The 17,818-nt window shown below is 55.1% G+C and overlaps 3 protein-coding genes and 1 long non-coding RNA gene across 8 annotated transcripts in view; 1 reads left to right on the top strand and 3 right to left on the bottom strand.

Annotated features, from left to right (window-relative positions):
- Positions 1–1,162: 1,162 nt before the first annotated feature.
- Positions 1,163–3,743, bottom strand: Ocel1 (occludin/ELL domain containing 1). Its single transcript, XM_052752510.1, is given in 6 exon segments — positions 1,163–1,404; positions 1,568–1,621; positions 1,752–1,917; positions 2,204–2,235; positions 2,237–2,392; positions 2,475–3,743. Coding segments are annotated over 6 exon segments (735 nt in total). The 5' UTR covers positions 2,673–3,743; the 3' UTR covers positions 1,163–1,275.
- A 119-nt stretch (positions 3,744–3,862) lies between these two features.
- Positions 3,863–6,760, bottom strand: Use1 (unconventional SNARE in the ER 1). Of its 2 annotated transcripts, none has more exons than XM_052752508.1 (8): positions 6,413–6,760; positions 6,037–6,086; positions 5,884–5,962; positions 5,625–5,777; positions 5,092–5,104; positions 4,722–4,749; positions 4,285–4,459; positions 3,863–4,062 (listed from the first exon to the last, which is right to left on the bottom strand). In XM_052752508.1, exons 1-8 carry the CDS (start codon positions 6,545–6,547, stop codon positions 3,880–3,882), a joined length of 816 nt encoding a protein of 271 aa, XP_052608468.1. In that variant the 5' UTR covers positions 6,548–6,760; the 3' UTR covers positions 3,863–3,879. The 2 variants fall into 2 exon arrangements, with proteins under 2 accessions (XP_052608468.1, XP_052608469.1); XM_052752509.1 differs by having other exon boundaries at positions 4,285–4,456; positions 6,413–6,757.
- Positions 6,761–6,933: 173 nt separating this feature from the next.
- LOC128119222 (uncharacterized) lies at positions 6,934–8,234 on the top strand. The gene is made up of 2 exons (XR_008221494.1): positions 6,934–7,427; positions 8,020–8,234. It is a non-coding gene; the product is annotated as an uncharacterized LOC128119222 (long non-coding RNA).
- Positions 8,235–14,373: 6,139 nt separating this feature from the next.
- Myo9b (myosin IXB) overlaps positions 14,374–17,818 on the bottom strand; it is a 99,886-nt gene continuing 96,441 nt past the window's right edge. For 3 of the 4 annotated variants that reach the window (XM_052752499.1, XM_052752501.1, XM_052752500.1), the window contains exons 36-40: positions 16,827–16,950; positions 16,418–16,465; positions 15,993–16,136; positions 15,654–15,777; positions 14,374–15,549 (exon numbers count right to left, since the gene is read on the bottom strand). In XM_052752499.1, coding sequence (XP_052608459.1) covers positions 15,134–15,549; positions 15,654–15,777; positions 15,993–16,136; positions 16,418–16,465; positions 16,827–16,950 — 856 coding nt within the window. In that variant the 3' untranslated portion in view covers positions 14,374–15,133. The remainder of the gene's footprint in view (positions 15,550–15,653; positions 15,778–15,992; positions 16,137–16,417; positions 16,466–16,826; positions 16,951–17,818) is intronic. The other variant, XM_052752502.1, reaches the window with a different exon arrangement.

The raw sequence follows: 17,818 nt of genomic DNA, 5'->3' as shown, positions 1-17,818 counted from the left end.
TGCTGGCCTCAAACTCAAGAGATCTACCTGCCTCTGCCTCCTGATTTAAGGCGTGCGCCACCACACCTGGCTTCAACCTACCTAAAGATTTATTTATTTATTTATTTAGTATATAGCATGTATGACTACAGGTCAGCAGAGGGCGCCAGATCTCATTACAGATGGTTGTGAGCCACCATGTGGTTGCTGGGAATTGAACTCAGGACCTCTGGAAGAGCAGTCAGTGCTCTTAACCTCTGAGCCATCTCTCCAGCCCTCAACCTACCTTTTATATTGGGGTCAATTTGAGTTCAATTTCTTCTCTTAAGTAACATAAATCACTTTTTCTAACATTGCCACAAAGAAGGTGGTACAGGCTTTGAAATGTGAATTTAACTGCATTGACCTGTGGTGATGAAAGTAGCGCAGCAGTGGTGGCGACGCCTTTGATCCCAGCAGGGGCAGAGGCAGGAGGATCTCTGTGAGTTTGAAACCAGCCTGCTCTACAAAGTGAATTCCTGGACAGCCAGAGCTACATAGAAAAACCTTGTCTCGGGGGAAAAAAAAGTACCAGCTTCAGGGTGGACTGAGCACCAGACCTATGCTTAGCATGCCCAAGGCCTTGTGTTCAATCCCTACCTGAGCTACTTTCCTACAAAACCCCACACATGTGGCCCCTCCTGTTGGAAGACACCTGGGGCTTGCTGGGTTTGAACTGCCACCTTTCTAGGACCAGGGGGTAATTGACTGTCCGTGTGGCCAGAACTGGACTCCTGGCCTGGAACTGGCCTGGTTTTTTTATCTTCCGTGGCACAGGGGATTCCCAGACAACACACACTGCCTAGTGTCTGTGCAACATCACTCAAACTCCACCAAGGCCAGCTAAAGTGAGGACCTATGCACAGTGGAGGGGATCACAGTGTGCCTCCTGCACACAGGTCCCAAACATTGCCCAGGAAGCTTCAGGCAGGGGGCATGTCTCCATAACAATGCTTATAGAAATCATTAGTTTTACATCATGTAGCCCAGGATGTCCCCAACTTACGCCTCTATCTCTGCCCCCCAGGGTACTGGAATCTACACAATTGTTGCTCCCATCTGTGACTTTGGACAGGTCCTTGTCTCTGAACCTCATTTCCACCCCCTGTAAAATGAAGAAATGCTTTTAGGCAGCTGCACACAGTAGGGGTCTAATCCATGTTTATTCTCTGGGATTCTCAATAGGACTTGCTTCCCCTGGAAGAACTGGAGTGTGGTTCCCCATGGGATGAGAAGCCACCACCATCTCCAGGACACTCAGAAGTACACGGAGTCCTCACAGTCGCTGTCCTCTTGGTCATCGAATTTTCGGATCTGGGACTTGAGGTGCCTCAGTTTACCCTTCAGGTAGTGACAGCGAGCCTGCTTATCCAGGAAGCCAGGATCCTGGGGGAACAAGAGCTGAGGAAGTCCTCTTGGCACTCTAACCTGAGGTCCTCACGATGTTCAACTCTTTTTTTTTTTTTTTTTTTTTTTTTTAATAAACCGCATACACGGTCCCAGTTTCAGGACAGGACCAGAGGCCACAGACTCAGGAGTCTCCACTCACCGCCCGCTTCTTCTCAAACTCTCTCCAGACACGAGCTGCCACGTGAGCCTCCTTCTGAAAGGGCGAGGTGGGGCAGGGGCTCAGAAGGGTGGGGCAGGGCCGACATGGCTGTGATGGCAGTGCCCACCCGGTAGAGGGAGCACGGTCGCAGGGAGCTGAGGACACTAGAGGACCCGGGTCTGACCTGGCTTCGCGGTGGGGGCAGTGACATCAGCAGGGCCTCCAGCTGCCGGAGCTTGGCCTGCGTGGCCCCCACCTCGCGCTGGAGCTCCGAGAACTCTCCGTACTGGTCCTCGAACACAGCAGCATAGCGGCTCCGATCCCTCCTGCTGCTCACTGGCGGGTACTTACTACCAGATTGGAAAAGGGGTCAGTGTGAGTGGGAGGAAATCTGTCTTTCCACTCCATCATGGCAATTGGTTTTTCTTTGCCCATGCTGGGACCCCCAACTAATGCCCCCATTTCTTAACTCGGTACTGATCCTTCCTAGTTCCCAGGCATTAAAAAGCACGGAGGGACCACGAGCATGGTGACTCAGGAGGCTGAGACAGGAGGTTCATGACTTTTAAGAGGCTAGCCTGGGCTACAAGGCCAGACCCCCGGCTTTACAACAAAAAGCCACAATGGGGCACTCACAGCTCATAGTCGGGCACTGGGTTGGGACGGGGGTCCCAGAGCTTTGGGAGGCTTTTCTTCATGCAATGGGGCCCGGGGACGTAGCTCGTCCTCAAACACGATCTTCCGGGGCCTCGTGCGGAGCCCCCCGGGCCCCGGGTGACACTGCGGAGGGTGAGCGTGGGACTCCCGGCTTCCAGACACCAGCGTCTGCACAGCAGCAGGGATCGCGGTTAAGAGGTGTCAGGAAGTGGGGTTCTCCCCACGTAGGGACTCCTACACGGGCACTCACCCGGGGCTCCGGGCTGGCTGGGCGGGGCTGCGGGCGCTCCTGGGCGGGCATGCGCGGGGCCGCGGCGCTCGGGCGCCCCCCGACGGCGGGGCGCGAACTGCAAGTAGCGTTGGGGCCTGAGCGCCTGGACCGGGGCCTGCAGGCGGCGGGAGGACCCGGCGGACCGCGCCTGGGGGCGGGGCCTGCGGGTATTTGCATACGCGAGCGCGGTTGGCTGGCCGCGCAACCCAGACTCCGCCCCTTGGCGCGGACCCCGGAAGGGGGCGCTGAAGAGGCGAGGCGTCACCAAGCCTTCATTTGCATGAAGGCACGAGGTTGGCTGGCCGCGCAGCGCCGGCCCCGCCCCCGGTTCTGAAGCCGGAAGGGCGCGATGCAGCGGATCCTGGGCGTCGCGGCGACCCCGGACGGGTCGAAGCGACCCCCGCGCCTACCGCCGCAGCCCACGGTCACGTCCCCGCGGAATTCCCACCTCCTCCCGCCTGTCGGTCACTCGGGTCGTCCCGCGCAGTGTCACCTGTCCCAGAGCCGCGGATCCGCGCCTGGCTCTGCTGCAGGGAACGCAGCTGTGCAGGAAATGCCTGCGGATCCGCTGTCCAGGGCGCCCGGCCGCCGGGGCGGGGCTAAGGCAGGTGGGCGGGGCCCGTGGAATGTTGACACCGGGTTTGAGTCTTCTCTCTAGGGGCGCTGTCAGGGCCTATTAGCTTTCCCAAATCTATTGTAAAAAAACAGGGTTTTTTTTTTTTTGTTTTTAGTAATTGTATTTTTAAAAAATACCTTTGTGGTTGTGTGCATACGCAGAGGCCAGCTCAGGTTATTGCTTCCCCATCTTATTTTTTTTCCGTTTTGGCTAGGCTGGCTGGCCGGGAGCTCCAGGTAGATCTGCCTGTCTCTACTCCTAGCACTGGGATCATAAGCTCATGCACCCACCCCTGGCATTTTAGAAGGGTACTGAGGATTTGAACCTAGGTCTGCATACTTGGGCAACAAGCAGTTTTACAAAGAGTCTTGGCCTCATCGCCTAAAAGAAAGTTTAAGCTTTTATGATGTTTATTAGGGGTGTGTGTGCATGGGAGTGCAGCTGCCCAGAGGCCAGAGGTGTCAGGTTCCCTGGAGCTGGAGTTACAGTAAATATATTTATTATTAAATAGTTTTTGATTTGCCTTTTTCCCCTTATTCTTGTATTTTATTTGTGTGTTCTGGAGTGGAACTCAGGTTGTCAGGTCTTTTGGCAAGTGCCTTTACCAGCTGAACCGTCTCATAAGCCTTTCTTTTGCTATTTTGGAGGATAGAGTCAGGGTCTCACTATGTTGGCCAACATCAGTATAGAAAGTGTGCTGGCCGACACCACCCTGCAGTCCACACACCCCACTCCACTAGCACTGAAGGCATAAGCTGGCAGAGGGCTTTATTTCAGCCTGGGCATGATTCGGATAAACAAGATCATGCTGATGAATACGAAGCATACGACGATGAGCATGGCCCACAGCAGCCAGTTCACCGACTTCTGCGCATGCTGCTCCAACCGCTCTGATTCCATCTTCAGCTTCTCCAGGTTCTGGTCGGCCATCTTGAGAGAGTGTGACAGGGTCTGTGGGAAAAGGGGGACTGTCAACAGGACTGAGACCATGTGTGACCTGTCTTGGGTGGCCCATGCTTCTGGCCCTAGCTGTGCCCTCTGCTGGGTATGCCTCAGCCACCCCCTCCTTGGGCTTTACCAAACTCCTGCTGAACCTGCAGAGCACCAGTCATAATGCCCCTCTTCTGCGGAGCTTTCTCAGTGCCCGAGGCAGAGACTGCAGGGTTCCCACACCTGGTTGTCCTTCTTGATGACACTCTGGGCGGCTAGTGTGTTGGTCTTGAGGCTGCGTGCCAGGCCTAGCATCTCCTCCGCCAGCTTTTCCTGGAGGCCCTGGTGCCTCTGGAGGACGAGGTCAAGCTCGGACGCTGAATGCTTCTCATCTGCAGGTCTGGGCCCCTTTGCTCTGCTGACCCCACATGTGGTGGGTACCCAGGAGTGACAGGTGGAGATACAGACACCCACATGGTGCCTTCCCAAGGATCCCAGGGCCCATGGCATCACCTTCAGTTCTGCTTGGGACTCAGTTTCCCCTGCTTTTTTACATTCCAGGAACAGCAGCCCCAGAAAGTACTTCCAGTGGGCAGTTAGATACTTGTAGCAGCACCTCCGGGGCCCAGCTTCACCCAGCCCCCTCCCAGTCCCCACCACTCAATGGCTAAGATACTCACATGCGCTTCCTCATGTCCACCTCAAGCTCTGGAAGCAAAGGAGGCCAAGGACGAAGGTTGGTTTCCTGTTTCCAAGCCTGCTACCCAGAATGCTGTTCTGCCTGGGACCTACTGTCCACTGGACTCATCATACTGTAAAGCCCTAGGTAGAGTGCCTCTGTACAACATCCTTCCTATCCCCAAGGTCCCAGGTCCCTCTCAGTGGCCTAGCACTGCGCTGGGGTGCTGTCTCTCCTGGGGACACCTCTTTCTCAGCCTCCCCTCGGGCATGACTAAGTTGACCCTGGGTTACCCTCTTCCAGGGCTGGGGAAGATCAAGGGAGCCTTGTGGGGCAGTAGGGACAGCCAAGTCCTGCCTGCCGTGACTCACCTCCAGATGATTCCTGTGGGGAGAAGAGAGAGGCTTGAGGCCATGCACCTTGATGTCTTCCTAAATCTCTCTCTGCCTTGGGATGACCTACGAAAAGTGCTCTGAAGGACATTCCTTACTCTATTGTAAACAAATTCTGATGCGGGGGCAACTCTGGGGCTCAACCAGGCAGACATGGTCCATGGTCCATGTTGTTGTTGTATTTTCTTTTGTTCGTTGTCGAGACAGGGTTTCTCTGTGTGGCCCTGCTGTCCTGGAACTCACTCTGTAGACCAGGCTGGCCTCGAACTCACAGAGATCCACCTGCCTCTACCTCCCGAGTGCAGGGATTAAAGGCGTGCGCCACCACCATCATCTACTCTTGCCAGAAACCAAATTCCTATTCCTTTAGCAATGTCTTGAGCACTGTACTTTCTCTGGGGCAGCCATGTCTGTGGGCCCTCTTGGGTTTCTGGTACTGTGTTCAGTCTCTGTCCCTGTACAGACTCTGTGCTGTCCCAAGGATGGTCCCAGGGACAAGGGAGGAATCCTACCGTGCCCAGCAGCTCACTCCGCATCTCACTGGTGTAACGTGCCCGGGACTGCAAATGTACGGTCTTGGTGGCGGGCACCCGTTCCCTGGCTGTGGTGGGCACTCGGCCAGGGGCCAGGAACTGGTTAGCTAGAGCCTTCTCAGAGGAGGAGGTCTGAGGGAACATGGGAAGGGGGAGATAAATCACGGGAGGGCTGTGTCCAGGTCCTGGGGGCTGTGGGGGCCCGAGTGAGGCCTGAGGGGTGGGAGGACAGGCTCACCAGCTTCTCAGCCTGCAGCATGCCCTTCAGAAAGTCCACCTTGCGCGAGTACTCGCCGATGACTTCAGAGGCGGGTTTGCTGAAAGGCAGCAAGAGGAAGTCAACCTGCCTCTGTCGCGGCGTGGAGGGGGTGTCTCAGTGTCCCACACTCACCTTGCTTGGATTTTCAGGGCCTGCAGCATGTCTTCCAGGGCACCCACATACTGGGAGGAAAGGTAGGGTGTCAGCCAGGTCAGGGCCTCAAAGAGTGCTTGCAAGAGTCAGACCAGAAAGGGGTGTGGCCGGGGGAGGGGTCGGGAGAGGGCGGAGCCACGGCCCGGGGTGGGGCATAGAGTCGATTAAGTGGGAACAGGGGGCGTGGCCTGTGGCTGAGGGGGTGAGATCAGGAAGAGAAACCCCGACGGGGGGGGGGGGGGGAGGGCGGAGCCGCAATTGACGTGGCGGCGCCAGCCGGAAGTGGCCTGGCCAGTGAGTCGGATCATCTCCCCCTAGGGCCCGAGACCTCTGCGGCAGCGTGGGAGTCCCTCACCTTCTCCAGACGCCACTCGTTCGGTTCCCGCTTTTCTGCTGCCATTGACTCGCAGCGACACAGCAACCGCACCAGGTTCAACTCCAGCCGCGACGTCGCCAGCGGGCGGTGACCGGCCCCTTCCGCCTGCGCCATCTTAGGGAAGGGCGGAAGTGTTTGCGAGGAGGCTTTCTTTTGGTCGATCGTCCCGCCCCTCCGAGGTCCGCCCTGCTAGGCTTGGAACGGAAGTAGTTTTGTTTCAAGCCACGGCACTGTGCCGTCCGTGTTTGTCCAAGGATAAACCGTTTTCTTCCCAAGAGAGCATCTTTTTAAAATTGTAATTTTGTTGTTTGGTCTTTTTTCTTTTTTTGAAGCAGAATCTCTCTGTAGCCTAGATGCGCCAGAGGCCGCCGATCACGTCCAGGGAGCATTGGTCGGCAGGACCGGAAGGGCCGGTCTTCAGCTTGGACCCACGCGCAACGCTCCCCGGGTCACTGCGTTCCGCTTGCTCGTCACGCCTCCCCGCGCTCAGTGCGCGTCTTCCCTCTCTGAGCGCTCCACAGACGGGCCACGGCCTCCGCTTTCTACTGGGCGGGGAGCCTTGGCCTGCGGCTTCCCCCGACCCTGGTTTGATGACATTCCAGGTGGGAGCTTCCGTCGGACAGAACGGCTAGTTTCCAGCCCTGGCCGCCTGCCTCCCGAGCTCTGACCCGGCAGTTTCCATCCTTAGCCCTGACCGTTTCCATTCCGTAATCATTATGGTCCATTTTATGAAAATAGAACTCGCCAGCGAATCACAGACGACCAGGAGGCAGGAGGCCCTTGTCTTTCCTAGCTAACAGCAATACTAGTTCATCTTGTGTTGAACTTAGTCCGCTACGTGATTTTGCCCACGGAGGATGGAGAATTCAGAGTGGAGACTATGCTAGATAGCGAGATTATAGAATCTCTGAAGAACTTGTACAATGAGGAATCCAGGGGACAGGGTCTGCCATGGGGGTTATAAAACATGCCTGGCATTTCTGCCTTTCCTAAGGTGAGTGACCCTCCATACCCTATACCCTAAACCAGCTTCGACTTTGCAAGGTCAAAAATTAAGTTGTTTTTCTCCATTTGAGTCTCCAGCACTTTTTTTTTTTTTTTAACTTGCATGGGTGTTTTGCCTGCATGTATGTCTGTGTGAGGGTGTCAGATCTTGGAGTTACAACTGTTAGCTGCCATGTGGGCGCTGGGAATTGAACCTGGAACCTCTGGAAGATCAGTCAGTGCTCTCAACTCCTGAGCCATCTCTCCAGCCCCATCCAGCACTCGTAATATGAAGCAAGGATTGTTGTCTCATACTCCCCAACTCTGGTCTTGAGCGGCTTCCTTAACTCTGTTGGGAAAGCATCTGCTACATCTCTCTGCCTTCAGGGGACAGGACCCAAGTCCGGGCTAAGGCAGAGCTGGATCGCATCCAATACTCAGCATCCTATAGGAATCCAGTGTCAATCCCTGTGTGTGTGTCTGTCTGTCGGTATGTATGTATGTATGTTGAGCCTCATGTTTACATGGAGGACTGTGCCCTGTGGAGGCCAGAGGGCAACCTCAGTGTCATCCCTCTCCCATCTCCCTATCTCTGTCGACAGGGTCTCACTGGCTGGCCTTGAACAGAGATCTGCCTATTTCTGCCTCCCAAGTGCTGGGATTACAAATGTGCGACAGCAGGCCTGAGCTTGAGCTACACTCTCTGTTTGGCCTGGAACTCCTCAAGCAGGCTGGACTGGCCCACTGCTGCAGCCTTAGAGATCCACTTGTTTTCTCCCCAGCGCCGGAATTATAAGCCCTCAGCACTAGACCCAGCTTTCAGTGTTTTGGTTTTTTTTTTGTGTGTGTGTGTGTGGTTTTTCGAGACAGGGTTTCTCTGTGTAGCTTTGCGCCTTTCCTGGGACTCACTTGGTAGCCCAGGCTGGCCTCGAACTCACAGAGATCCGCCTGGCTCTGCCTCCCGAGTGCTGGGATTAAAGGCGTGCGCCACCACCGCCCGGCTTCAGTGTTTTGGGTTTTTATTTTATTTAAATGTTGTGTATGTGTGTGGGTCCATGTGCATGTATGGACTCATGCATGTAAGTGCAGATGCCCATGGAGGCCAGAAGTGGACACTGGATCGTCTGGAGCTGGAATTGCAGGTGGTTGGGAGCTGCCTAAAGTGGGTGCCGAGGATTGGAATTAGGTCCTCTGCAAGAGCTGTATGTGCTCTTACCCACTGACCACCCCTCCAGCCCCTCACATGACTTCTGAGAGTGAGAAGTGTAAGGCAAAGCATCTCAGACCTGAGCAAGTTTCTAAAGAGATGCTGGGCTGGATAAATGGCTCTTGCATTCAGTACCCAGCACCCATGTGGGGTAGTTCACAGTTTCCTGTAACTCCAGCTCCAGGGGCTCCAACACCTCTGACCTCTTCAGGGACCTGCCTTCACATAACACATACCCACACACAGACACACAACTAAAACATATACATTTTAAACTGGGCAGGGTGGCACAGGCCTTTAATCTCAGCACTCGGGAGGCAGAGGCAGGTGGATCTCTGTGAGTTCAAGGTCAGCCTGGTCTACAAAGTGAGTTCCAGGACAGCCAGGACCACACACAGAAACCCTGTCTCAAAAACCACTTCTATCTATATTTAAATATGAATGCATAAATATATATTTAAATCTTTAAAAAAAAGATATTGGATCCCCTGGCACTGGAGTTAGTGTGGCTGTGAGGGCCATGTGGTTCTGGGACCTGGCCTGGGTCCTCTGAAAGAACAGTAAGCCTTCTTAACTTCTGAGCCAGCTCTCCCAGTCTTTTTGGAGACAAGAGCTTCACTGCGCAGCCCTGACTGGCCTCCAGCTCAGTCCCTCGGCGGGGGTTAAAGGCCTGAGCCACATCAGCACCTGCACACCTTTGTGGCCACCACTCGACAGAACGCCTTTCCTTTCTGAGGTGGGGTGACCACATTTTGCTCTTCCATTCCTGTTGGTGTGACCTGCCCGGGTGATGTCGGAGGAAGAAACAGACGCATACAGACAGACTGCCATCGGGTGGGAAGCTCTAAATTTTAAGATTGTTTTATTTGTGTGCACATATGCTCCTGTCCGTGTCCCTGTGCACAGACGGAGGTCAGAGAACTTGGAGTTGGTTCTCTGCCATGTGTGAGCTGACTTGCCACGGCTCTTGACGGGCCCTCATGAGTACCACAGCGTGGCACAAGGCCCACCCCTGGGTCCTGCTCACTTCAGAGAATACCCTGGAGGACACTGAATCCAGGGCTCACAAAGGCAGGCCTCTGGGGAGTGACAGTGGGTGTGACAGCCCTCCTCTCCGGCTCTGTGGCTGGGACAGGTAGAGTGCTGTCAGAACCCTTAGTCTGTTAGTGTTGAGCTTGCCCTGGATCTGAAACACAAAAAATGCTGTGCATGCCTTGATGACCACATCTGTCCAAGGAGCTGGGGACAGGCTCAGAGGGTAAAGAGGCAGCCCTGAAAAGGACAAGGGCCTGCCTTCAGATCCTCAGCACTCACATAAAGAGCCAAGTGTCTGCAGCCTGGGGCCAAACTTGAGTCTGCCAGACTCCAGACTGCCCTGCCGGTGGCCCTGTCCAGTTCAGGCCAAGGATGACATCCAAAGGTGGTGGCAGTGGGGAATGCCTCAGAGGTTAAGAGCACTGACGACTCCGCCAGAGGATTTAGGTTCAACTTTCAACACCCTCAATGGTAGTTTACACCCATTCAAAATCCTAGTTCCAGGGAACTGATGCCCTCTTTCTGGCCTCCACGGGCATCAGACATGCACAGTGGTACACAGGCATATACATTCATTGAAACACCTATTAACACTAAATAAAAATAATCTAAAAAAATTTTAAAGGCAATGGCAGCCTTCAGGAGGTCTGGAGAGAGGGAGCTCCAGGTGACACTACCCTTAGAGTTTTCATGTGGATGGACCGGCAGGAGGAGGTGAGGCAGACGGCTCCCAGAGAGGTCCTGTGGCTGAGGAGGCCTAATAAGTCTTGTTCGTGGAAGCCTGGCCCTTCATCCCACTAGATCTCAGCACGACCAACGGACAGAGCAGATGGACTCAGAGGATTCCTTGCACAAGTGCACTGAGCCAGCCCTGGGGGTCCAGCTGGACCTCCACAGGGGATAGTAGAGGAAGCTCAGCTCCCTCGACTGGGCCAAGACTCAGGGACACGCCCCAGGCAGTCCTGAAGAACTGGCTTGGAACTGCTTCAGGCTGGCCCCTGAGGCCCACTGTGTGTTGGAGCAGCCTGTCCCAAAAGCAGGCCAGGGTGACACGGGACTCCCAGGGCCTCCTCCACAAATGTATCTGCTCAAATGCACCTGACCCTGAGAACACTCCTGTGCACTTGCCTCAGGGGCCCCTGGGGGGGGCAGGGTTTTGCAATGTAGCCTTGGCTGGCTTGAAACTCATTATGTAGACCAGGCTGGCCTCAGACTCAGAGATCCATTTGCCCCTGTCTCCTGAGTGCTGGGATTACAAGTGGGCACCACTACATGCGGCCCTTTGGTTTTTAATAAAGACTAAAGACTATAATAATTTTTTTTAAAGGCCAGGTGTAGCGAGTGGTCTGGTCCTACAATCTCAACACTGGATGGAACCAGCCAGCCCTGTCAATCAGGGAGCTCAGGTTCAGAGCTGTCTTCAAAAAGATGAGGCGGAGCGCTACGGAAGAAAACATCAATCACATTGACCTCCACACGCGTATACAGAGATAAGTTTAAAGAAATCATTTTAAACTACCAAGAGCAGGCTAATATCAGCCCTTCCAACACAAAGCCAGGAGCCAAGCAGCCTTTGCTGGCTCCTGCACTGCTCCCGGGACATACGTCCTCACCCCACCCAGAAAACCGAAGCAGGAAGACTGACTGGCTCTGAGCATCAGCAGGGCCTGGCAAGTGAAACTGCAGCAACCGTTCCCGCCCCGGCCAAAGGGGGCACGACAGGCCCTACCAGAGCAAATACAACCCTTCATTTGCATGAGACACACCCTGGCCACACCCCCTCTCCTGGCGATCAAAGCAGGTCCTTTGCCGGCTTTCCACATGGGGTTCCATAAAAGGCTTAAGCAGCCAGTTCCTCGTGTGTGACAGGGATACATTATGAAGCCCTGGAACTTGCTATGTAGACCAGGCTGCCCTCAAAATGAGTGTTGATTTCGCCTGCCTTTGCCTCAGGATTGTTGGTATTAGTATGCCTGGCTTTGTTATTTTGAGACTCAGCTGGCCCACATATGTATCTGTCCTGGTTAGTTTTATGTCAACTTGACACAAGCTAGAGTCATCAGAGAGGGGGCAGGAAACCTCAGTCGAGACAATGTCTCTGTAAGATGGTGCTGTAGGCAAGCCTGTGGGCATTTTCTGAATTAGTGATTGCTGGAGTGATTGCTCAGTTCATAGTGGGTGGGGCTATCCCTGGGCTGGTGGTCTTAGGTTCTATAAGAAAGCAAGTTCTGGTCTACAAAGTGAATTCCAGGACAGCCAGGGCTGTTACAGAGAAACACTGTCTTGAAAAACAAAACAAAAAGTTTTAGCCTGGCGTGGTGGCACTTAGGAGGCAGAGGCAGGCAGATCTCTGTGAGTTCGAGGCCAGCCTGGTCTACAGAGCAAGTTCCAGGACAGGCTCCAAAGCTACACAGAGAAACCCTGTCTCGAAAAGAAAACAAAGCAGGCTGAGCAAGCCAGTGAGCAGCACCCCTCCATGGCCTCTGCATCAGCTCCTGCCTCCAGGTTCCTGTCCAGCTTGAGTTCCTGTTCTGACTTCTTTCAATGATAGACAGTGATAAGGAAGTATAAGCCGAATAAACCCTTTCCTCCCCACTGCTTTTTTCAGTCATGATGTTTCATTACAGCAACAGAACCCCTAAGACACTAGTCCAGACTAGCTGTGAACGCTGATGCTGGGATTCTCGTGTGTAATCTCACCAATTTTACAGCATCCATTCACTTCGTGAACAAACCTCTGGGTATGGCCACGAGGGACGGCCTAGGTTTAGGTTACTCTGAGCCTCCAGCTGCCATGCCTGCCCTTCTGTCATGGACTATGTATTCGGATTGTGAGCCCCAACACATCCTTCCTTAGTTACGTTTGCCAATGCAATGAGAAGTGGCTAGCCGCTGTGTCACCCCCGGCCAGACTTCTCTACCTGCCACCTTTGTGGGGAAGGTGGAGTTGCCACAGGATGAGGATGCAGGGCAGACCAGGAGAGCCGACCGAGTTGGGGTAGCTCAGAAGACAGACTCCGAGCACCATCTGGTTTCTCACAAACACTTGTAACTCTAGCTCCAGAGAATTCAATACCCTCTTCTGGCCTCTGTGGTCACCAGTGCATACTTGCGCGTGCGTGTGCACACACACACACCCCACACACTTAAAAATCTGAAAAAAAGTTTCAAGGTGGCAGGAACAGGAGCAGAGATGAGAAATGCAACCTTGTTACTACAGCAGCAGACACACCAGCAGCTGGTCAGAACAAGTGGCTTCCAGCCTGAGGATCTAGACAGGGGTTCTCAACCTCTGGGTCACAACCCTCAGGGGAGTGAATGACCCTTTCACAGGGGTTGCATTTCAGATACTTACAATTCATAATAGTAGCAAAATTACACTTATGAAGTAGCAGCAAAAATAAATTTTATGGTTGGGGGTTGGTATTTTTAGTTCCCCAGTAATTGGTTTCTCTGCTGATTCAATAAACCGAATCAAACTGAATTTAAAAGTCCAGATTAATGAGCACTGGGTTCCCTGGTGACCTCGGGGTGGGGGAAGGGGAAAACCCTGTGGCAGGTCTATGAACCGGAGCTCCAGTACCCTGTAGGTGCAGCTCCAGGGGAAGAGCCACCACTGGGTGCACTTTCTGAGGGGCGGGGTCTGGAGAGGGAGGGGCTGAGGCGGAGGGTCCCAGCTGAGCGGCGGGCATCACATGAGGAACTGTATTAAGGGGTCACAGCATTAGGAAGGTTGAGAACTGCTGTTCCAGAGCCAATAGCCTTCAAAACCTGGACCAGAGCTTGAGCTGTGAGCTTCTGTACCGGGCAGCCTCCCTGTGCCTCAGGTAGTCAGGGCCCTCATGGGAAACGAGTGGGGTGGACTTCTTGTGACCGAGACCAAGCTAGTTCTCAACTCCTGATCCTCCGGACTCCACCTTCTGAGTACTGGGCCTAGGTGTCCCACCGACCTGGAGGGAGTGTGGTGTGTGTTCGTGCACACCGTATGCCCATGCACACAGGCTGGAGGAAGATGTCAAGTGCCCTGCTCTATTTGTCTTATTCCCTTGAGACAGGGCCTCACCAGCTTCTACGTGGGCGCTGGGATTTGAACTCAGGTCCTATGTTTGCATACCAAGTGTTCTGAGCCATCTCTCCAGCCCCTAAATGTGAATTCCATACATTTTTAGTACACCTACTTCTTTTAAAAAAATATTTATTTATGTGTACGGGTACTTTGCCTGTACGTGTGTGTGTGTGTGTGTGTGCACACCACCTGTGTGCCTGGTGCCTATGAGGCCAGAAGAGGGTGTCCAACGCCTTGGATCTGGAGTTACAGAAGTTGGTGAGGTCCCATGCTGGTGCTGGGAACAAAGCCATGTCTTCTGCAAGAGCTCTTCACCCCAGAGTCATCTCTCCAGGTCCTGGGGCACCTGTTTTTCCTGAGACGCATCACTTGAAGTCAAGTGTGGACTCTGACCTGCTCAACAGTTCCAGTTTCAGGCTATGGATGGCCTCTGCGGGTACCAGGCCAAGGGCAGCAGCCTCTTCATGGAGTGGGGTCTGGATGGCCCTTTCTTTCCCTTCATGCAGGGCCTCAGTCTGCAGCCCGTTAGCCGGAACCTCCTGCTTCCGCCTGGGTGCAGCCTCTTGCTTCATTCCTGTCTCGGGGAAGGTCAGCTCAGGCAGGCCCCTCCCACTCTGACCCAGCCCAGCAGCAAGGTCACACACCAGCCCTTCTCAAGCACTTTTATTTCACAACTCCCGTGGAGCTTTGCTGGTCCCAGGCTGGTGGCCTGTGTGTCCAGGGAGGGGGTAGAGCCTGAGAGAAGAGAGCTGAACTCTAAAGGACCCAGGCTGTCACTGGGGCTGCAGAGGCGCTGCAGAGACTGTGCCACCTGCCCCTAAAGGTCCGGAGTCCCTGGCTCCTTGCATCCCACAGGGTAGGCAGCCCCAAGGCACAGTGGGCAGAGCTACATTCAGGCTTCCCACTCCTGGCCCGTCGTCAGCCAGCAGCTGTGACCCTGTAGGAAGCTCCAACAACGCTGGAAGGTTCTCTGGCCACATGGCCGGTTCTGGGAGGCATTCGGGAGGGCAACAGATGCCCTAGAGTCCACTGTCCACTGTCCAGGGTGGAGCACAGCAGCCAGGAGTGGCCCACCCACGTCCAGGTTACAAAAGTGGGAAAGAGTTAATATAAAAGCCCTGACATACACATATAAAATAACAGTTTGGTCCTCCATTAAGGCTGTTATGACTTAAAAGTTATGTAAACCATGAACGGAGAAACAGTTACTAAGTACAAAGGGCACCGCTGTGCAGATTGGGGGTCCTGGCTAGCAGCCCCCAGTCTTCACACCACACAGAGCTGGTGCCCACCTCATCCTTCTGGGCACTTTTCATTCTGGATCCTTCTGAGAGTGCGAAAGGCCAGCTCCGCAGCTGGGGCACCCAGATCTGGGGTTCTAGGACATGCACACTGCCTGTCATGGTCCTCAGCCATTGGCCTGGCTGGAGCTGGGGGGCAGGCAGTACGTAGGGGGGTCCGAGTACCTGCGCTTGGCTTCAGGAAGTCTGACATCGTGGTCCAGGGATTCCAGGGTGCCCTGCGACGGCAGGTCAACCCCGGGGGCAATGTATACAGAATGTACCTGGTCCTGTCGGCGGGCAGGTGGCTCCCGGCGCCTTACTGGAACAGCGGCCTCCCGGAGAGCAGGTGACCAGTTGGTCAGGAGCGCGGGCAGGCCCGGCGGGAGCTTGATGTTGGCCATGGGCATGATGGGATTCCTCCGAGGTGTCTTCACTCTGACCGTGACGAAGGATGTCGGCCTTCGGCGTGGAGGGGCTGTGGCCACGGGGAGGGGGCTCGGGGTGGGCACACTGGGGCAGGGGAGAGCAGGTGCGGGGGGCCCTTCGAGAGACAGACTTGGGGTTACTGCAGTGGGGGCGTGGGTGGACTCCCGACCTGGGCCTGCCGCAGAGAGGAGGGTCATCAAATGCCACCTTCACACTCACCTTCCACGGCTCCCCGAGCACCCCTCTCCTCCAGCAGGCTCTCGGTGCTGGCCGACGTCTCCGAGTCCAGGTTCTCCTCATCAGAGCCCTGCGGGTCCAGCTCCGGCAGCCGGTATGTGATGTCCTCCCTGAGGATGGGGGCACCATGTTCAAGGCCATTCGCACCAAGAGACTACCCCCAAAGAAGCAGTCTTGCTCCTCCTGGCCCCTCCCTCACGCCAAACACAAGCAGTCAGTGATGCCCTTGGCTCCTGCACCCCCAACTCCACGACCAGTTTGGCCTTAGGGCGCCTGCCCAGAATAGGTGAGTTAACGTTAGCGGGAATGGGCGCATGACACTTGCTTCTCCTCCTTGATGGACTGGATCCGCTCCATGAGAATCTCCTTCTCTCGGTCCTCGTCGCCACCTGCCGCCTCCTCGGGAAGGGCCTCCAGCTCCTCCAAGCTGCTGTCCTCCATCACTGGGGTCCTGGGGCTTTTGGTCTGAAACGGAAGTGGCAGATCTAACCCAGCGCTGGAGGGCGGAGTTCAGGCTGTGGGCAGGGCCTAGTGCTTGGACCAAGTTGGGGTGGGGGGGGACAGCAGCTCTAGGTTAGTTGTGAGGCAGACCCGCTCCAGGGCTCTGTGCCTGGAGTTCTGCAGGAATCTAGTGGGGACCAGGGACCAGCATGCAGTTCCAGGAGGTTAGGACATGCTCTACGCTACAGCCAAGACTACCCGTGTGCACCTGGAGACATGCAGTCGGCCACGCAATGCGTACATACCCGGACCCCCTCATAGGGAGACGAAAACCCCAGTTTGAGAGGCCATAGCTGGGGGAGAGATAACACAGGTGAACAAGTGTGCTGAGCCTGCCACACAGGCATGAGCAGGACCGGACCAGCAGCGGCAGCAGGTTGAGACCCGAGGGCTCCCAGGGGAGCCCAGGACCTGCCCCTCCCCCAGCACCAGAGTGGGCACTTCTGCGATGGGAACTCCTGGGCATTATGTTCAGGCAAGAAGGAAACCAGACCAGGCTCACGTCTGAGCAACAGAGGGACAACCTGTGTCTGGCTGAGTGGAGGTAACCATTTGGTGAAGGCAGGGCTCTGCTCCACTGGCCCACAAGGCCACACCCTATGGCCTAAACCCCACCCTAGGCACACAAGGACCAGCCCCAAGGCCAGCACTCACAGCATTCTGCCGCAGCAGGGAGAGCCTTCGGAATGCAATGCTTTCAGCCGCCTCCAGCTGGTTGATCTCCTCCATCTTCATCTTGTACTTCCTCATCTGTTCTTTGATGAGCATCTCCACACACCTGTGCGCAGACTCAGTCAGTTCCTGTGCAGTGGCTGGGAAAGGCAGTTCCAGAGAGCCGCCAGGGCCAGGACCCTGGGATACCTTGTGACCTCAGGGGGCTCACTTTGCCTCTCTGAACCGAAGATTTCCTGTCACTGGCCTCTGACAGCACCCGGGGCAGGAGGTAAAAGGTTGGTGCAGGTTGGCAAGCACAGAACCCCAGTCGCCGGCACGATGGGACTACTTTTAACTCATAGAAAAGGATAGGGTAAAGGCTGGGCAGCCTGCCCTAAAGTCAGCATGCAGCCTGCCTAACAGCTCTACAAGCTCTGACTCCTATAGTGCCCACTCAAGGTCAATACCAGAGGGACTCGGCTCAAAACCAGCACTAGTGAGGAGAAAGGCAAGTCCTCAGGCTGTAAGATCACAGTCAGATTCCCTACTAGGACCAGAGGACACAGGAAGTGAGTCTGTGTCTGTTCCGCCACCTCCCAATGGCTCCTTCCTCACCCACAACCCTTGCTGGTGGCCAGGAGCATGGCTGGGGACCACAGAGGGATCCTCCTCAGTCTTACTTTAAGAAAGCTGCCAAGGGTGAAAGGTCAAAGGTTCCCCTCCTGGCAGATTTGTTTGTTTTCACTGGGGGTGGGTAGGTGGGAAGAGAAGACGGTCCAAGGTCCACATGCATGCCAGACCAGAGCTCTACTACACAGAGCCACACTCCAGCCCATCAGAGTTCTGAAGAAAATGATGGAGAACTGCTTGTCCACCCAAAGGTGGACACAATGCTCCATGGCTGCCTTTCTCCATCAGGGGGTTAGGGGTCTCGCCCCTTGAATGCTTCTTGAGGGACCCAGAGCAAGATCTTCCCTGAACAGGGAGACATG

This window comes from Peromyscus californicus, unplaced genomic scaffold (assembly GCF_007827085.1).
Source record: "Peromyscus californicus insignis strain IS unplaced genomic scaffold, ASM782708v3 Scaffold_23__1_contigs__length_62951481, whole genome shotgun sequence".
Classification (NCBI taxonomy): Eukaryota; Metazoa; Chordata; class Mammalia; order Rodentia; family Cricetidae; genus Peromyscus; species Peromyscus californicus.
Note: the sequence above shows the minus strand (reverse complement) of the source record. Positions and strands in the feature narration are given on the sequence as shown.